The sequence below is a fragment of the Ranitomeya variabilis genome, chromosome 5 (genome assembly GCF_051348905.1).
Source record: "Ranitomeya variabilis isolate aRanVar5 chromosome 5, aRanVar5.hap1, whole genome shotgun sequence".
NCBI lineage: Eukaryota > Metazoa > Chordata > Amphibia > Anura > Dendrobatidae > Ranitomeya > Ranitomeya variabilis.
In genome coordinates, this window is record NC_135236.1 from 123042439 (window position 1) to 123061668 (window position 19230).

Here is a 19230-nt window from a genome sequence, read left to right on the forward strand (position 1 = left end):
TTGAGCACGTACTACTTTACCTCTCATTTGTTTGGCAAGTCCTTTAGAAAACTCCAACCAATGCTAAAAAAGAAGAGAGAACACAGTCATGTATTGTTTTCAGCTTAAAGATTCCATCATAACATCCAGGGTCACAATGCTGCCGAATCACAGAAACAACTCGCCAACATTCAGGCCAAGATTAGATCGCGACTATAGCAAAGAATTCTCAATGTGATCCAACATGTACTGTAGTGTTCAAAATAATAGCAGTGTGTTCAAAAACATGAGGTAATCACAGAATCTTTATACTAGCTAGCGTTTGTTTCCAGCACTGGGAACATTGCACGCTGTTTTCTAATTCAAAACATGAAGAGAAATGTATATAAGTTAACTACTTTACAGAAAACAAAAAATGACCATTGGGCTGTTCAAAAAAATAGCAGTGTCTGCATTTGTCTTTACAAACTCACAATATGTACCATTTCTCTTTTTGAGGATTTTACATTCCTGTGAGTCACTAACCTAATATTTAGTTTTTACAGTTTTTTAGAACTGCTTCACATCTATGTTGCATAGAGTCACCAACTTCTGTTCCCTGTCTGTTATTCCAGCCCAGGATGTTTGGACTACATCCGATAATTTTTGGGCATTTGTTGGCTTTGCCTCAGAAACAGCATTTTTGATGTCAACCCACAAGTGTTCTATCGGATTACGGTCAGGGGATTGGCCTGGCCACTCTATAACCTCAATTTTTTTGTTAGGTTGGAACTAAGATTTTGCTCATTTACTGGTGTGTTTAGGGTCTCTGTCTTGATGAAACACCCATTTCAAGGGCATATCCTCTTCAGCGTAAGGAAACATGACCTCTTCAAGTACTGTATATACTTGTATATAAGCTGAGATTTTTAGCACATTTTTTTGTGCTGAAAACGCCCCCCTCGGCTTATACACGATTCACAGTCCCAGAAAGCCGTCGAGAAAGGGGGAGCAGGGAGCCAGCGGCTGTAGCACAGTGACAACTGCAGCAGCCGGCTTCCAAAAGACATCAAAACTCACCCTCCGTCCCTCCATCTCTGTTCTGGCGCCGGCAGCTCTTTCCTGTTCCTGTGCTGAGCGGTCAGGCGGTACCGCTCATTAAGGTAATGAATATGTACACTTCTCCACTCCCATAGGCGTGGAGCACATATTCATTACCTTAATGAGCGGTACCACGTGACCGCTCAGCACAGGAAGCTGCCTCGCCAGCACAATGGAGATGCAGGGACGTTCAGTGACGGCGCGAGGAGGGTGAGTATGACGGGGGAGGACGCTGAGCCATGCATACAAGGGGGAGGACGGGGGAGCCCAGCCATGCATACAAGATGAGACGGGGAGCCATGCATACAAGATGGGACGGGGGGAGCCAGGCATACAATGAGGGGACGGGGGAGCTGAGCCATGCATACAAGATGGGACGGGGGAGTCATGTATACAAGATGGGATGGGGGGAGCCATGCATACAAGATGGGACAGGGGAGCCATGCATACAACAGGGGGAGCCACACAGAGCAGGACAGGACAGGGGAACCACGCATACCGGGATAAGAATGATGGGACAATGCATACCCAGCTTATACTCGAGTCAATAAGCTTACCCAGTTTTCCGTGGCAAAATTAGGTGCCTCGGCTTATACTCGGGTCGGCTTATACTCGAATATATACGATATTTTAATATATGTAAACTGATCCATGATCCCTGGTATGTCCATATCATGATGCTTGCACCACCATGCTTCACTGTCTGCAGATGGTACTGTGGCCTGAATGCAGAGTTTGGGGGTCGTCCGATGAACTGTCTGCGGTCCTTGGACCCAAAAAGAACAATTTTACTTTCATCAGTCCACAAAAATGTTTCTCCATTTCTCTTTGGGCCAGGGGATGTGTTCTTTGTCAGATTGTATCCACTTCCTTTCATGTCTTTTCTTTTAACAGTGGGACTTTGTGGGTGCTTCTTACTAAGAGATTAGCGTCACACAGGGGTCTTTTAACCGTCATAGGTAACTTGAGTCTTTGATCATCCTGGAGCCGATCACTGGCTGAGCCTTCACCATTCTGACGATTCTTCCATCCATTAGAATGCTAGTCTTTTTTTTTCTTCCATGTCTCTCTGGTTTGGCTTTCCATTTTAAAGCATTGGAGATCAATATCATTGTCTGCACTTCTTTATACGTTTTACCCCCTCCAATCAGCTTTTTAATCAAAGTGCGCTGTTCTCCTGAACATTGACTCAGTCTTTCAAGGCGAAATGCATGTACAACATGTCCTGGCTTCACCCTTAAATAAGGGCCAACTGATTCTCTCCTGTTTCTTCACAGAATGATTGACCTCAATAATTGAGCTCAACACTGCTATTATATATTTTTTTAATCATATAGACTTATTAACGAAATTCAAACAAAGAAACAGAGTCCAGACATTACAATGTCCAACAAGGTCACAGATTTTCAATTACAGCACAACCCCTCCCCCTTATAGAAACATCAGCAACAAATACTCAGAAGTACATCCTCCTTTCGGGATCATCGTGTCTCCACCCATGGTGTCCACAATGCATTGAACATTTTATCCCTTTTGGCATAAATACCTTTTTCCATATTTGCAATAAAGTCTGATTGTCTAAAAAATTCTTGTATTGTTGGCGGTCCTTCATTTATCCAATGCCTAGCTATTAATTTACGTGCAATGTATAACACCCTAGCTATTGCCAATTTGAACTGATTTTGAATCTGAATCTCCTCCACATAACCTAAAATACAAACAACAGGATCCCTCTCAATTCTACAGTCATACAGTCCCTCTTATAGTGTTAATAACCACTGTCCAGTATGGGTCCAGTCTGGAGCACTGCCACCACATATGTAAGATATCCATAAGATATCCGGCCCCATCAGCCTGACAATGAGGTCTGTCTCAGTCCTGCCCTATATAGTCCTTCAGGGGTCCTGTATACTCTATGGAACACATATTTGTGCGAGTCTTCCCGGCTCACTCAGTGACAATTGGGGTATGTATTCCATAATCGCCTCCCACTTATCCTCTTCTATCGGTCCCAATTCGTCTTCCCACTTCTCTTTAGCCTTAATCAGGGCCGGACTGGTCATCTGTCAATTCTGGTAAATGCCAGAAGGGCCTGTCTAGTTGTGGGCCGCCTTGTCTGCTACATTGTTAACAGAATTGGCGTTCTCAAGACACCATACTGTTAAGAGTTACAGGGAATCTGCAGGTCTCAGATAACTCATATTCCTCCTGTAGTTTCTCAAAAGTCACTAGTCCCCGCGAGTTCTGTAATTGGGCCATGTATTGAATTCCTTCCCTTGTCCAGTTTTTAAATTTCCCCAGTTTGTCAAATTCCAGCAGTTTTTCATTTTGCCATATAGGGGAGTAATTAGTCAGGGCCTCCATTCCCCTAATCCTTTTAATCTCCTCCCACACCTTGTGTACCAGGGGCAGAGTGGGGCAGGACAGTCCCAGTTTTCTAAAACTACCTGCCTCCAGTCCTTGGACCAGTGAGTCTCTCCAGTACCCGAGTCTGCTATTATATTGTGCACACCTCCTTTCAATTAATTATTCTAATACACAGACTAAAAAACCTGCAGATCATGAATGCGGAGTCTGGTGGTTTTCTTACATTCTACTGCACCAACTGGTGAATTGCTTGACAAGTGGTAATATAATTTATACCAAAAACCGTGATTAATCTGGTGTCATATTGGACTGCTATTATTTTGAATGCTACTATATGATTGCAAGTGCAAATATTCAGTCACTGCCGCACCACAGTACTGGCCGTTCTTGGAATGATTGCAGATCTGCAGTACCCAAAAACTGAATAAACCATGTCTACAGTGTCGCAGCTCCATGTGATGCAAACAGGGATCAGACCTTATACTGATGACTTATCCTAGGGGTTCGCGAACACGACCGTATTTTCGGTCTGACTGCTATCCATAAACAAAAAAGGATTGCACTGGCAACAATGTAATTCAATTGGACTCTGTATGGAGCCACAGTACAACATTCGATTTTTACAAATACATTGCAATTCTGTAACAAAGGAAACCGTAAATGATTAATAGCTGCTGCAAAAAAAAAACAGATTGTATATAGACGGCACATGGATAACAAGTGAGAAAAATCATCCCATTTTTCTGGATGAAAATCGGATCTTTTCTTGTTATAGTGCCGTGTGGCCCTAAGGCCGGCCTCACACTCAGCGTATGTAAATACGGTCCGTTTTTTACAGCCGTAATACGCAGAAAAGTCCCCAAAATAGTGATCCGTATGTCATCCGTAGTCAGGGTGTGTCAGCGTATTTTGCGCATGGCATCCTCCGTATGTAATCCGTATGGCATCCGTACTGCGATATTTTCTTGCAGGCTTGCAAAACTGACATCTAATGGATTTATGTGCTCAAATGTTTGTTAAAACATATATACAGTATATATATATATATATATATATATATATATATATATATGTCATTGAGACACATATATATATATTCTGTATTTATATTTAATTCAGCGCGATATCTGTGAACAGCCGGTAATTCAATTGCCGGCTTTTCATTTCTCCTTCACAAACCCGACAGGATATGAAACATGGTTTACATAGAGTAAACCATCTCATATCCCCTTTTTTTTTTGCATATTCCACACTACTAATGTTAGTAGTGTGTATGTGCAAAATGTGGGCGCTGTAGCTGCTAAAATAAAGGGTTAAATGGCGGAAAAAATTGAATTACCGGCTTTTCTCTCTAACACCGCTGCGTATTTCTCGCAGGTCACACTGCTGGTCCGTGTGGAATCCGTATTTTTCTCGCCCCCATAGACTTTCATTGGCGATTTTTTTGCGCAATACGGTGACAAACGCAGCATGCTGCGATTTTCTATGGCCGTACAAGACCGTATATTACGGATGCGTAATATACGGCAGATAGGAGCTGGGCCATAGAGAATCATTGGGCCGTGTGTAATGCGTATTTTACGGACGTAGTTTATGCGCTCATACGTCCGTAAAACTCGCTAGTGTGAGGCCGGCCTTAGGGTACGTTCCCACAATCAGTGTTACTAGTGTTCTGGACACAGCGTATTTGGACTACGGCGGACCTGCATGGCTTTTTTCTTTTTATTAAAATAAATTGGTGAACCAGGGAAAAAAGTCAGGGAATTATTTTTATTTTTTTTTATAAAATATTTTTGTGTGTGTTTTTTTTTATTCTTTATACTTACTGGGTTAGTAATTTGGATTTCTGATAGACACTTCTTCATTACTAACACCAAGAATGATGACAGCTATTTTTTGGACAATTCACAGGTAACATCAACCCCAAAAACCATTCCTCCAATTGCTACGGTACAAGGGCGATCAAGAAGAGCAGAAGCACAGTGCCAGAACTGGCTGCGGGCTTGTAGTTTTAGGCTGGGAAGGGCCCACTATCTATGGACCTTCCCAGCCTGTTAATATAAGCCGGCAGTTGTCTGCTTTACCTTGGCTGGTTATCAAAAATAGGGGGGAACCAGTGTTTTATTTATTTACTTAGAAGGCTAAACAAAGCTAAAAACCCTTTAGTGCCACATAAAAGGCACTAAAGGTATGTGCACACGTCAGTATTTCTTGCAGAAATTTTCCTGACAAAAACCGGACATTTCTGCCAGAAATCCGCATGCATTTTTTTTCGCGGTTTTTTTGTGCGTTTTTTGTGCGTTTTTTTCCAAATGCATAGAATTGCGGGAAAAACGTGGAAAATCCGCAAAATTAATGAACATGCTGCTTTTTTTACAGCGATGCATTTTTTCGCGGAAAAAAACGCACCATGTGCACAAAACATGCAGAATGCATTCTAAATGATAGGATGCATAATGTATGCGTTTTAATTAGTTTTTATAGCGTTTTTATAGCGGAAAAAACGCGAAAAAACTTGAACGTGTGCACATACCCTTAAGGGTGTAAGTTTGTAATATGTAGGGAGGTTGGGAAATTAGATAGCTGCAGGATATCTTTCTATCCTATCTAATATATTTCTATCATCTATCTTGCTATATCTTTATACTGTTTTATGTCTGTATGTGTATTTAAGTGCTGAACTCTTTGTTTTGGGCAACATCCTGTTTGCTCTGCTGCCCGTGTTTCAACCAAGTTTATTGAAACAAAAACGCATCAAAAATGCAAGGAAAGAATGCAAGTAAACTAACATGAGAAATAGTTGCAGACGTTTCTGTACGCCAAAAACTCCGCAAACACTGATCGTGGGAACGTACCCTTAGGGTAGATCATCAATATCAAACTCCTTTAAGCCTTAAAAGATAACTTATGACAAGGTGAAAATGTAGGTTCGCACAAAGTATATTTAATGTAGAGATCTAACCCAGTGTTTCCAAAAAGAAATATTTTTTAATATCCTGTAAAATTAACAAATTCTTCTCATTGAGAGGATGAGGGCACTGTGATTCCATTTATTGTGTGCTGCTGTCAGTAACATGGGAGAAGCAGCACAGAAATCACTGGAATGTAAGCAAAGATGGCCAGGAATGGCCGCGGCCACAGCAAATGCCCCACCGGCTGCACACAGCATCCAGAATGACCTCAAATGCTGCAGTGCCCCCTAGTGGCCAAAGCATGGCATTCTTCAAATTGCCTGACTACCTAATAAAATGAGTTTCACCATTACACAAAGCATTATTTCATTTATCCCCTTTAGCTGAAGCCAGTGTGAAGATATTCGTCATACAATCTCATGAACATTTTTAAGAAAATATGACTCTGTGTAACAGAGCGGCTTTCTGCATCCCTGGGGGGCTCAATGCTTACTGTGGCTCTGCAGCCAGGGGCTTCAATACTGAACAGTCCCTATAATAAGTGTGGTGATGTGTGGAGGTAACTTTAATATCAGTGGTATTCCTGGCGATCAATAGGTCAGCACATAATATCCCTGATGGGTAATTTAGGGGTATGATAAATAATAGTCCTGCTGGTGAAGAGTGGTTTTTAGCGTTTGCTTTTAATATCACTGGTGATTTAGGTTGGTTGATGGGTAAAAATAGTATCCATGGCCGTCTAGGGAAGGCAGAGATTAATGATAATATCCCTGGCTGTCTAGACACCACCATAGTGACCACATTTGGAGCTTGGTGTCCGCACAGGATAACGCACAGCATAGGTCTCACTCAGTGTCGGACTGTGGGGCCAAGTGCCCCCAGTAACCAGCTCAAGGGCCACACTTTTCAGCTACATGCAAAAGTGACATTATTCTCAATCACAAAGTAAACTTGGTAGGTTGGTAAATGAGTAAGATGCCACCATTGTCTGTACACAGTGATTCATGTATATAGTGCCAAGTCCTGCTCTTATAAGAGGCTGCGGCCCACCGGATGATTCTCCTGCTCTGCTGTGGGCCAGTCCAAGCCTGATCTCATTGCAGCACAAAACTGTTCAAAACCTCCAAATCTGTAACAATGATCTAAAGTGTGAGGGCAGCTTGATTGTCAATTAAGGCACATTTTGGGGATAGTGATTAGTGATGAGCGAGTGTATTTGTTACTCAAGATTTCTGAGCATGCTCGGGTGTTCTCCGAGTAGTTTGGGCTTGCTCGGAGATTATGTTTGCGTTACCGCAGCTGAATGATTTGCGACTACTAGACAACCTGAACACTTGCAGGGATTGCCTGTTTGTTAGGGAATCCCCACATGTGTTGAGACTGTCTAGCAATCATGCACAAACATAATCTACGAGAACGCCCAAAATACTCGGAGAACACCCGAGTATGCTCGGAAAGCTCGAGTAACGAGCATACTCATTCATCACTAGTAGTGATCAATCCTTTTAACTACTGGGAAACATCAGTAGGAGGCCTGGTCGACAAATACAAACATGATGAGGAAGTTTACCTGCTTGCAAATACCTAGGACCAGGCCATGAATAGGGCCTTATTCAGACAACCATTTTTTTCTTCCACATAAATGACTCATCCTATTTAATCTGTGTGCTGTTTTTTTTTCACTGACCTGAATTGGCGAGTTTGATTCCTGACTCAGATCACAAACATACAGTACATGTCTTTTTTTGTTAACAGGTACGCAAAAGTCCAAGGACATGAGACCAGCCCGTTAGGCTACAATGGGCCCATGCTCTATCGGTGAAACACAGACATCTCAATGCCAAAAGCACAAGCTTTGATCTGCCCCAAGGACCACTGCTGGTGACAACACCCAGCCATTGTATTTCTGCCTGATTCACATTTTAGAATATTCCTCTACTATCAGCAAATATCTTGCCACAATGTTTTTGTAAAGAAAAAATGGCAAAAATGTCACTGAGAGCAACATCTATATGGGAAGAATGGCAGCGGGCACTCGCCTGTTTCTGTTTTGATGACGAGATACGTAGTGCTAGGTGTAATGGCAGGTGGCTCATGCCCAGGGCGGCACAAGGCTATGCCACATCCGCCCAATCATAGGAAGTCAGCTCATGCCATGCAACAGCCGAGGTCGGGATGTACATGATATGAACAGCGTCTTATGATTTCACTCATCTGGCCACACATGGAATATTACACATAGTTTTGGTCTTTATTATGTAAGGAGGACATGGCAGAGCTAGAGAGGGTTTACAGGCAGACGGCCGCAGTAATTAAAGGAATGTGCGGATGTCAGCAGCAGGAAAGATTAGCGCAATTGTAATGATTTAGACAGGGTGGATTAGGGGTGACCTGCTTACCAGTATAACTATACCAAAGGTCAATAGAGAGCTCTATCTAATGATCCTTTAATATCCCGGACTGTAACTACAACAAGGCGGCATCACCTACGTGTAAGAAAGAAGCTTCAGCAGAGTTTTCTGTAGTGTATGGGCAGTAAGACCCTGGGAAGATAAGATTTTCACGCAGAGCTGTGAATTTAACCACTGACTATTTTGTAGAGGAAAACCGCATATTTTATCCTTTGCATTGTAAAGAGCAAAACCCGAGCTTAAAATGGCAACAGATCTTAAGCAGAAAGCTGCTAGTGTGACACGCACAGCGTTTTCTGTCCACTGCGTATACAACCTTTATACATAACTCTTAGCTTCCAAAATATTGTTTTTGGCGTGCAAATTTTTAGTCCATTTCTACCGCGGAAACGCACTAAATGCGTGTAATACAAATATGACTGTATTAATAAAGTTTGGTCAAAGCCAAATACCAGGAAGTATCAAAAACAAGGCAGCTTTATTTAAAGCATGACATGTCAACAGGAACCGCAGCGTCAAAAATGGAATTAAATAAAAAAGGTAAAAAAGGCACTAAAACCCAAGTAACCTAGCTTAGAAATGCAGCAGAAACTCTGTAACATCAAGAGCTCACCAAATACTCATTGTGGGAACGTAGTCTTATGGAACCAGGGACTGTTTGCTTAAAGGGAATCTACCAGTCGATTCATGTTGTCCAAGCCATGGCAGCATGAATCAGAGCCTGGCTGCGCAATGGCAACCAAGTATGTTTATTTCTGACATGCTCTGGCCTTTTACAGGAAACATAGTTTGAAGATCCATCCTGGGTCTATCGGAATAGACGACGCTAGCACACTGCCTTCCCATCCAGCTATTCCCCGCACTGCTCTAGTTGATTGACATATTTCTCTCTCAATGTACACACACAGGAGAGACCTGTCAATCAACTGGACCGATGCTGATCTCTAAACAATGTTGTGCCCACATTTCAGAAAAAACATACCTTGGGGCAATTGTGCAGTCAGGCTCTGCTTTATGCTGCTCGCGGTTTGGGCAGCATGAATCGACTGACAGGTTCTCTTCAATAGTTGTGTCCCCTCTTTCTGGAGTTATGGCATCGCTAGGCCTTAGCACTAGGGGCATGTGAGTATGGTCTTTTGCCCAGTGCCATATTCTGGGCTGATGATTTTCACCTTTTCAGTTTGTCCTTGAAATGTGACTATAATTGAAAACTAGAAAGCAGCGTGCGCGTCGTCCGCTGGAAAGAATTCCCCCTGGCAGAGGCAAGCACGGACTGGGCTAATGGGAAAAAAGGGGACTAAGGCTGGCATGGGGACACTATGGCAAGCCAGAGTGGCATTGTGCTGGCATGAAGGGCATAGTGGCTGCTATGGGGGGCACTGTGGCCATCATGGGGAGCACTAATGACAGAGAAGGGTAAACAGGCTGTGACGGTGGGGAACTGTCGCTGTCATGGTGAGCATTGTGGTTGATATGGAAGACTACAGTCAGAGAAGATATCAGCTACAGGTCAGGTGAATGGTATATTCTGTAATTATGCCTGATCACTACCGTATTTACCTGGAAATAATTGGATTATTGATAATAAATGTTTCTTTTTCACCATTTTCAGCTGTTCTTTCACTTACTCTCTGCTTGTCGGGATCTACATATCGGATTCCAAAGTAGTCTTTCTCCAGCAGATTCAGGTGGTGACAGAGGAGATCGAACAGCTGCTGGCCCTTTGCATCTCTCTGTAAAACAAGATAAAATACTAAGTAAGAGATAAAAATGTCGTCAATGAGAAGCGGTCCCCCCACCAGAGCTGTGTCATCTCCTGCAAACCAGTATCCTGGTCTGCACTCATGAGGGGCAAGAGACCGCAACATCTGTCTAGAGATGGGAGTCTGGGTAAAAAAAAAATAATATATATATATTTTCAGACACCCTTATACTGCAATTTGAATTAAAATTGTAGGGGGTCCCAAACTCAATACATCCAGGCAGGGTTACAAAAAAGCATCTCTTTCATTTCAATGTGAGCTGTGCAATGCTTTTTATCCCCTGTGGTGGCGCCACAGTAGTAAGCACTGGTTACTGAATTCCCCTACAAACTGTAGCTTCTCTCTGGGGGTCTCAGCAGCAAGACGTCCCGCAGAGTTAAACCCTGATATGGTCAAGGGGGATTTAGATTTTTGCAGCAGTAGAGAATTCACATTGTCAGTAGTTACCATTCCCCTATTTTACATTCTGGTAGCATTTACAACCTCGGCTATTGCAAATAGTGACAGGCTCAGCCACTGGAAACCTGTATTTTGCTGACGGTGCTAAAAGGACAGCTGAGAAAGGGGGACGTGAATTCATCACAGTCACCATGCTCTGCCAGGTGCATGGATCATTGCACAGCCGTTTTCAGAATACGTCATTTACTATATATAATTTACATAGTGTATGTATGTATATCCTACTGCAATGCATATATCATATACACTCACTGGCCACTTTATTAGGTACACCTGTCCAACTTCTTGTTAACACTTAATTTCTAATCAGCCAATCACATGGCGGCAACTCAGTGCATTTAGGCATGTAGACATGGTCAAGACAATCTCCTGCAGTTCAAACCGAGCATCAGTATGGGGAAGAAAGGTGATTTGAGTGCCTTTGAACGTGGCATGGTTGTTGGTGCCAGAAGGGCTGGTCTGAGTATTTCAGAAACTGCTGATCTACTGGGATTTTCACGCACAACCATCTCTAGGGTTTACAGAGAATGGTCCGAAAAAGAAAAAAAATCCAGTGAGCGGCAGTTCTGTGGGCGGAAATGCCTTGTTGATGCCAGAGGTCAGAGGAGAATGGGCAGACTGGTTCGAGCTGATAGAAAGGCAACAGTGACTCAAATCGCCACCCGTTACAACCAAGGTAGGCCTAAGAGCATCTCTGAACGCACAGTGCGTCGAACTTTGAGGCAGATGGGCTACAGCAGCAGAAGACCACACCGGGTACCACTCCTTTCAGCTAAGAACAGGAAACTGAGGCTACAATTTGTACAAGCTCATCGAAATTGGACAGTAGAAGATTGGAAAAACGTTGCTTGGTCTGATGAGTCTCGATTTCTGCTGCGACATTCGGATGGTAGGGTCAGAATTTGGCGTAAACAACATGAAAGCATGGATCCATCCTGCCTTGTATGGAGCATCTTTGGGATGTGCAGCCGACAAATCTGCGGCAACTGTGTGATGCCATCATGTCAATATGGACCAAAATCTCTGAGGAATGCTTCCAGCACCTTGTTGAATCTATGCCACGAAGAATTGAGGCAGTTCTGAAGGCAAAAGGGGGTCCAACCCGTTACTAGCATGGTGTACCTAATAAAGTGGCCGGTGAGTGTATATTGTGTTACTGTGTGTATGTATACACTGCTGTAATTCATATATTATATATATATATATATATATATATATATATATATATATATATATGTCATGATCTCTGCAGGCAGAGATCATAGCAAGCCTATAGAGGGACAAGCTCTCGGAAGATGGAACTATACTGACCATGAACTAAGCCTGCCGCGCAACTAGAAATAGCCAGGTAGCATTTCCTATTTATCGCTAGATGCCCAGCTCTGGCCTAAGACCTAAATAGCTAGCAGAGGGAAATATAAGACCTGGCTCACCTCTAGAGAAATATTCCAAAGAAGACAGTAGCCCCCCACATATAATGACGGTGAGTTCAGATGAAACTACAAACGCAGCAGGAAAATAGTCTTAGCAAATTTGAGGTCCGCTTACTAGATAGCAGAAGACAGATAGTATACTTTCATGGTCAGCAGAAAAACACTAACAAAACACCATCCAGAGATTACCTTAAACTCTGGCATTAACTCATAACGCCAGAGTAGCAATCCCTGATCAACGAGAGCTTTCCAGACACAGTAACAAAACTTCAGCTGTGAACTGGAACAAATAGGCAAAACAAAACATGGACAAAAGTCCAACTTATCTAGTAGTTGTCAGAAGCAGGAACAAGCACTGAGAGGCATCAGATAACATTGTTGACCGGCAAGAAACCACCAGAGAAATGAGCTTAAATAGCGACACCCACTACTGATGGAACCAGGTGAAACAGGAAAAAGGATGACAAGTCCAATTCCACAAGCGGCCACCGGGGGAGCCCAGAATCCAAATTCACAACAGTACCCCCCCCTCAAGGAGGGGGCACCGAACCCTCACCAGATCCACCAGGGCGACCAGGATGAGCCCTATGGAAGGCACGAACAAGATCAGAAGCATGAACATCAGATGCATTGACCCAAGAATTATCCTCCTGGCCGTAACCCTTCCAGTTGACCAGATACTGGAGTTTCCGTCTGGAAACACGAGAGTCCAAAATTTTCTCCACAACGTACTCCAACTCACCCTCAACCAACACCGGAGCAGGAGGCTCAACTGAAGGTACAACAGGTACCTCATACCTGCGCAATAACGACCGATGAAAAACGTTATGAATGGAAAAGGACGCAGGGAGGTCCAAACGGAAAGAAACAGGATTAAGAATCTCCAATATTCTATAAGGGCCGATGAACCGAGGTTTAAACTTAGGAGAAGAGACCCTCATAGGGACAAAACGAGAAGACAACCACACCAAATCTCCAACACAAAGCCGAGAACCAACACGACGATGACGGTTGGCAAAACGCTGAGTCTTCTCCTGGGACAACTTCAAATTGTCCATAACCTGCCCCCAGATGTGATGCAATCTCTCCACCACCGCATCCACTCCAGGACAATCCGAGGATTCCACCTGACCGGAGGAAAATCGAGGGTGAAACCCCGAATTACAGAAAAACGGGGACACCAAGGTGGAAGAACTGGCCCGATTATTGAGGGCGAACTCTGCCAATGGCAAAAAAGCAACCCAATCATCCTGGTCAGCAGAGACAAAACACCTCAGATATGTCTCAAGGGTCTGATTAGTCCGCTCGGTCTGGCCATTAGTCTGAGGGTGAAAAGCAGATGAAAAAGACAAATCTATGCCCATCCTAGCACAGAATGCCCGCCAAAATCTAGACACAAATTGGGTACCTCTGTCAGAAACAATATTCTCAGGAATACCGTGCAATCGGACAACATTCTGAAAAAACAGAGGAACCAACTCAGAAGAAGAAGGCAACTTGGGCAGAGGAACCAAATGGACCATTTTAGAGAAACGGTCACAGACCACCCAGATGACGGACATCTTCTGGGAAACAGGCAGATCTGAAATAAAATCCATCGAGATGTGTGTCCAAGGCCTCTTAGGAATAGGCAAGGGCAACAGCAGTCCGCTAGCCCGAGAACTACAAGACTTGGCCCGAGCACAAACGTCACATGACTGCACAAAGACTCGCACATCTCGTGACAGGGAAGGCCACCAGAAGGATCTTGCCACCAAATCCCTGGTACCAAAAATTCCGGGATGACCTGCCAATGCAGAAGAATGTACCTCAGAGATGACTCTGCTGGTCCAATCATCCGGAACAAACAGTCTATCAGGCGGACAACGATCCGGTCTATCCGCCTGAAACTCTTGCAAGGACCGCCGCAGATCAGGAGAAACGGCCGACAAAATTACTCCCTCCCTAAGGATACCTGTGGGTTCAGAATTACCAGGAGAGTCCGGGTCAAAACTCCTAGAAAGGGCATCTGCCTTAACATTCTTAGAACCCGGTAGGTATGACACCACAAAATTAAAGCGAGAAAAAAATAAAGACCAGCGCGCCTGTCTAGGATTCAGGCGTCTGGCAGTCTCAAGATAAATCAAATTTTTGTGGTCAGTCAATACCACCACCTGATGCCTAGCCCCCTCGAGCCAATGGCGCCACTCCTCAAACGCCCACTTCATGGCCAAAAGCTCCCGATTCCCAACATCATAATTCCGCTCTGCGGGCGAAAATTTGCGAGAAAAGAAGGCACAAGGCCTAATGACGGAGCAGTCGGAACCTTTCTGCGACAACACTGCCCCAGCTCCGATCTCCGAAGCGTCAACCTCAACCTGAAAAGGCAGATTCACATCAGGCTGACGCAACACAGGGGCAGAGGCAAAACGGCGCTTAAGCTCCTGAAAGGCCTCTACAGCATGAGGGGACCAATTAGCAACATCAGCGCCTTGTCTGGTCAAATCAGTCAGTGGTTTAACGACATCCGAAAAACCAGCAATAAATCGGCGGTAAAAGTTGGCAAAGCCCAAAAATCTCTGAAGACCCTTAAGAGAGGAGGGCTGAGTCCAGTCACAAATAGCTTGCACCTTGACGGGATCCATCTCAATGGAAGAGGGAGAAAAAATATACCCCAAAAAGGAAATTTTCTGGACCCCAAAAACGCACTTAGACCCCTTCACACATAAAGAATTAGACCGCAAAACCTGAAAAACTCTCCTGACCTGCTGGACATGAGAGTCCCAGTCATCAGAAAAAATCAGAATATCATCCAGATATATTATCATAAATTTATCCAGAAAATCGCGGAAAATATCATGCATAAAAGACTGGAAAACTGAAGGGGCATTAGAAAGACCAAAAGGCATGACCAAATACTCAAAGTGGCCCTCGGGCGTATTAAATGCGGTCTTCCACTCATCCCCCTGCCTGATCCGCACCAAATTATACGCCCCACGAAGATCAATTTTAGAGAACCACTTAGCACCCTCTATACAAGCAAACAAATCAGTAAGCAATGGCAATGGGTATTGATACTTAACAGTGATCTTATTCAGAAGCCGATAATCAATACATGGTCTCAAAGAGCCGTCTTTTTTTGAGACAAAGAAAAACCCAGCTCCCAAGGGAGAAGAAGATGGACGAATATGTCCCTTTTCCAAAGACTCCTTTATATATTCCCGCATAGCAGCATGTTCCGGCACAGACAAATTAAACAAACGACCCTTTGGATATTTACAACCCGGTATCAAATCTATGGCACAATCGCACTCACGGTGCGGAGGTAATGACCCAAGCTTGGGTTCGTCAAAGACGTCTTGATAATCAGAGAGGAACTCAGGGACTTCAGAGGGAATGGACGACGAAATAGAAACCAAAGGTACGTCCCCATGAATACCCTTACATCCCCAGCTCAACACAGACATTGCTCTCCAGTCCAAGACTGGGTTGTGAGACTGCAACCATGGCAATCCCAGTACCAAATCGTCATGTAAATTATACAGCACCAGGAAACGAATAATCTCCTGGTGATCCGGATTGATACGCATGGTTACTTGTGTCCAGTATTGTGGTTTATTATTAGCCAATGGGGTGGAGTCAATCCCCTTCAGAGGAATAAGAGTCTCCAAAGGCTCTAAATTAAAACCACAACGATTGGCAAAGGACCAATCCATAAGACTCAGAGCGGCGCCAGAGTCAACATAGGCGTCCGTGGCAATGGATGACAAAGAGCAAATCAGGGTTACAGACAAAATAAACTTAGACTGAATGGTGCCAATGGAAACAGACTTATCAAGCTTCTTTGTACGCCTAGAGCATGCTGATATAACATGAGTAGAATCCCCACAATAGAAACACAATCCATTCTTCCGTCTAAAATTCTGTCGCTCGCTCCTGGACAGAATTCTATCACACTGCATACTTTCTGGCGTCTTTTCCATAGACACCGCCAGATGGTGCACCGGTTTGCGCTCCCGCAGACGCCTATCAATCTGAATAGCCATTGTCATGGACTCATTCAGACCTGCAGGCAAAGGGAACCCCACCATAACATCCTTAACGGCATCAGAGAGACCTTCTCTGAAAGTTGCCGCCAAAGCGCACTCATTCCACTGAGTAAGCACAGACCATTTACGGAATTTTTGGCAGAAAACTTCAGCTTCGTCTTGCCCCTGAGATAGTGCCATCAAAGTTTTTTCTGCCTGAAGTTCCAAATGAGGTTCCTCATAAAGCAAGCCCAAGGCCAGAAAAAACGCATCTACATCGCGTAACGCAGGATCCCCTGCTGGCAATGAGAAGGCCCAATCTTGAGGGTCACCCCTGAGCAAGGAAATCACAATCCTAACCTGCTGAGCAGGGTCTCCAGCTGAACGAGACTTCAGGGACAAATAAAGCTTACAATTATTTCGGAAATTCTGGAAGCTAGCTCTATTCCCTGTGAAGAACTCCGGCAAAGGAATTCTCGGCTCAGATACCGGAGCATGTACCACAAAATCTTGTAAATTTTGTACTTTCGTGATGAGATTATTCAAACCCGCAGTTACACTCTGGAGATCCATTATTGTCAGGTGCACACAGAGCATACAGAGATTAGGAGGAGAGAGAGAAAAAAGACTGCAGCAAGGCAGACTGGAGAAAAAAAAAAAAAAAAAAAAAATTCCAGCAGACTTCTTATAACTCTCCTTTCTCAACCTGGGTCTTTAACACTTTATTGGCCGGTCAAACTGTCATGATCTCTGCAGGCAGAGATCATAGCAAGCCTATAGAGGGACAAGCTCTCGGAAGATGGAACTATACTGACCATGAACTAAGCCTGCCGCGCAACTAGAAATAGCCAGGTAGCATTTCCTATTTATCGCTAGATGCCCAGCTCTGGCCTAAGACCTAAATAGCTAGCAGAGGGAAATATAAGACCTGGCTCACCTCTAGAGAAATATTCCAAAGAAGACAGTAGCCCCCCACATATAATGACGGTGAGTTCAGATGAAACTACAAACGCAGCAGGAAAATAGTCTTAGCAAATTTGAGGTCCGCTTACTAGATAGCAGAAGACAGATAGTATACTTTCATGGTCAGCAGAAAAACACTAACAAAACACCATCCAGAGATTACCTTAAACTCTGGCATTAACTCATAACGCCAGAGTAGCAATCCCTGATCAACGAGAGCTTTCCAGACACAGTAACAAAACTTCAGCTGTGAACTGGAACAAATAGGCAAAACAAAACATGGACAAAAGTCCAACTTATCTAGTAGTTGTCAGAAGCAGGAACAAGCACTGAGAGGCATCAGATAACATTGTTGACCGGCAAGAAACCACCAGAGAAATGAGCTTAAATAGCGACACCCACTACTGATGGAACCAGGTGAAACAGGAAAAAGGATGACAAGTCCAATTCCACAAGCGGCCACCGGGGGAGCCCAGAATCCAAATTCACAACATATATATATATATATATATATATATATATATATATATGTACACATACTGTTACTGTGTGTATATATACTGTTTATGTATGTATGTATATACTGCGGATATATATAGATATATATACAGTATATATATACTGTTACTGAGTGTATGTATAAATTGCAGCTAGGTGTATATTTATATAGCTCTACACATATGTGTATGTATATATTGGTTATATCTGTATATGTCTGTCTATCTATATCCTGCTGGTATTTGTATGTTCAGTTACGTCCATATATATTTGGACAGAGACAATAATTTTTTAATTTTGGTTATAGACATTACCACAATGAATTTTAAACAAAACAATTCAGATGCAGTTGAAGTTCAGACTTTCAGCTTTCATTTGACGGTATCCACATTAAAATTGGATGAAGGGTTTAGGAGTTTCAGCTCCTTAACATGTGCCACCCTGTTTTTAAAGGGACCAAAAGTAATTGGACAGATTAAATAGTTTTAAATAAAATGTTCATTTTTAGTACTTGGTTGAAAACCCTTTGTTGGCAATGACTGCCTGAAGTCTTGAACTCGTTGACATCACCAGACGCTGTGTTTCCTCCTTTTTGATGCTCTGTCAGGCCTTCACTGCGGTGGTTTTCAGATGCTGTTTGTTTATGGGCCTTTCTGTCTGAAGTTTAGTCTTTAACAAGTGAAATGCATGCTCAATTGGGTTGAGATCAGGTGACTGACTTGGCCATTCAGGAATATTCCACTTCTTTGCTTTAATAAACTCCTGGGTTGCTTTGGCTTTATGTTTTGGGCCATTGTCCATCTGTAGTATGAAACGACGACCAATCAGTTTTGCTGCATTTGGCTGGATCTGAGCACACAGTGTGGCTCTGAATACCTCAGAATTCATTCGGCTGCTTCTGTCCTGTGTCACATCATCAATAAACACTAGTGACCCAGTGCCACTGGCAGCCATGCATGCCCAAGCCATCACACTGCCTCCGCCGTGTTTTACAGATGATGTGGTATGCTTTGGATCATGAGCTGTACCACGCCTTCGCCATACTTTTCTTTTTCCATCATTCTGGTAGAGGTTGATCTTGGTTTCATCTGTCCAAAGAATGTTCTTCCTGAACTGTGCTGGCTTTTTTAGATGTTTTTTTAGCAAAGTTCAGTCTAGCCTTTTTATTCTTGATGCTTATGAGTGGTTTGCACCGTGCAGTGAACCCTCTGTATTTACTTTCATGCAGTCTTCTCTTTATGGTAGATTTGGATATTGATACGCCGACCTCCTGGAGAGTGTTGGTCACTTGGTTGGCTGTTGTGAAGGGGTTTCTCTTCACCATGGAGATTATTCTGCGATGATCCACCACTGTTGTC

At 43.5% G+C, this 19230-nt stretch overlaps 1 protein-coding gene across 4 annotated transcripts in view; it reads right to left on the reverse strand.

Annotated features, from left to right (window-relative positions):
* Positions 1-19230, reverse strand: part of FRMD5 (FERM domain containing 5) — a 101107-nt gene that overhangs the window by 52673 nt on the left and 29204 nt on the right. For all 4 annotated transcript variants that reach the window (XR_013215605.1, XR_013215607.1, XR_013215606.1 and 1 more), the window contains exons 2-3: positions 10378-10482; positions 21-63 (exon numbers count right to left, since the gene is read on the reverse strand). Coding sequence is in view for 1 of the 4 variants with exons in the window: in XM_077263177.1 (XP_077119292.1) it covers positions 21-63; positions 10378-10482 (148 nt within the window). In the remaining 3 variants the exon portion in view is untranslated. The remainder of the gene's footprint in view (positions 1-20; positions 64-10377; positions 10483-19230) is intronic.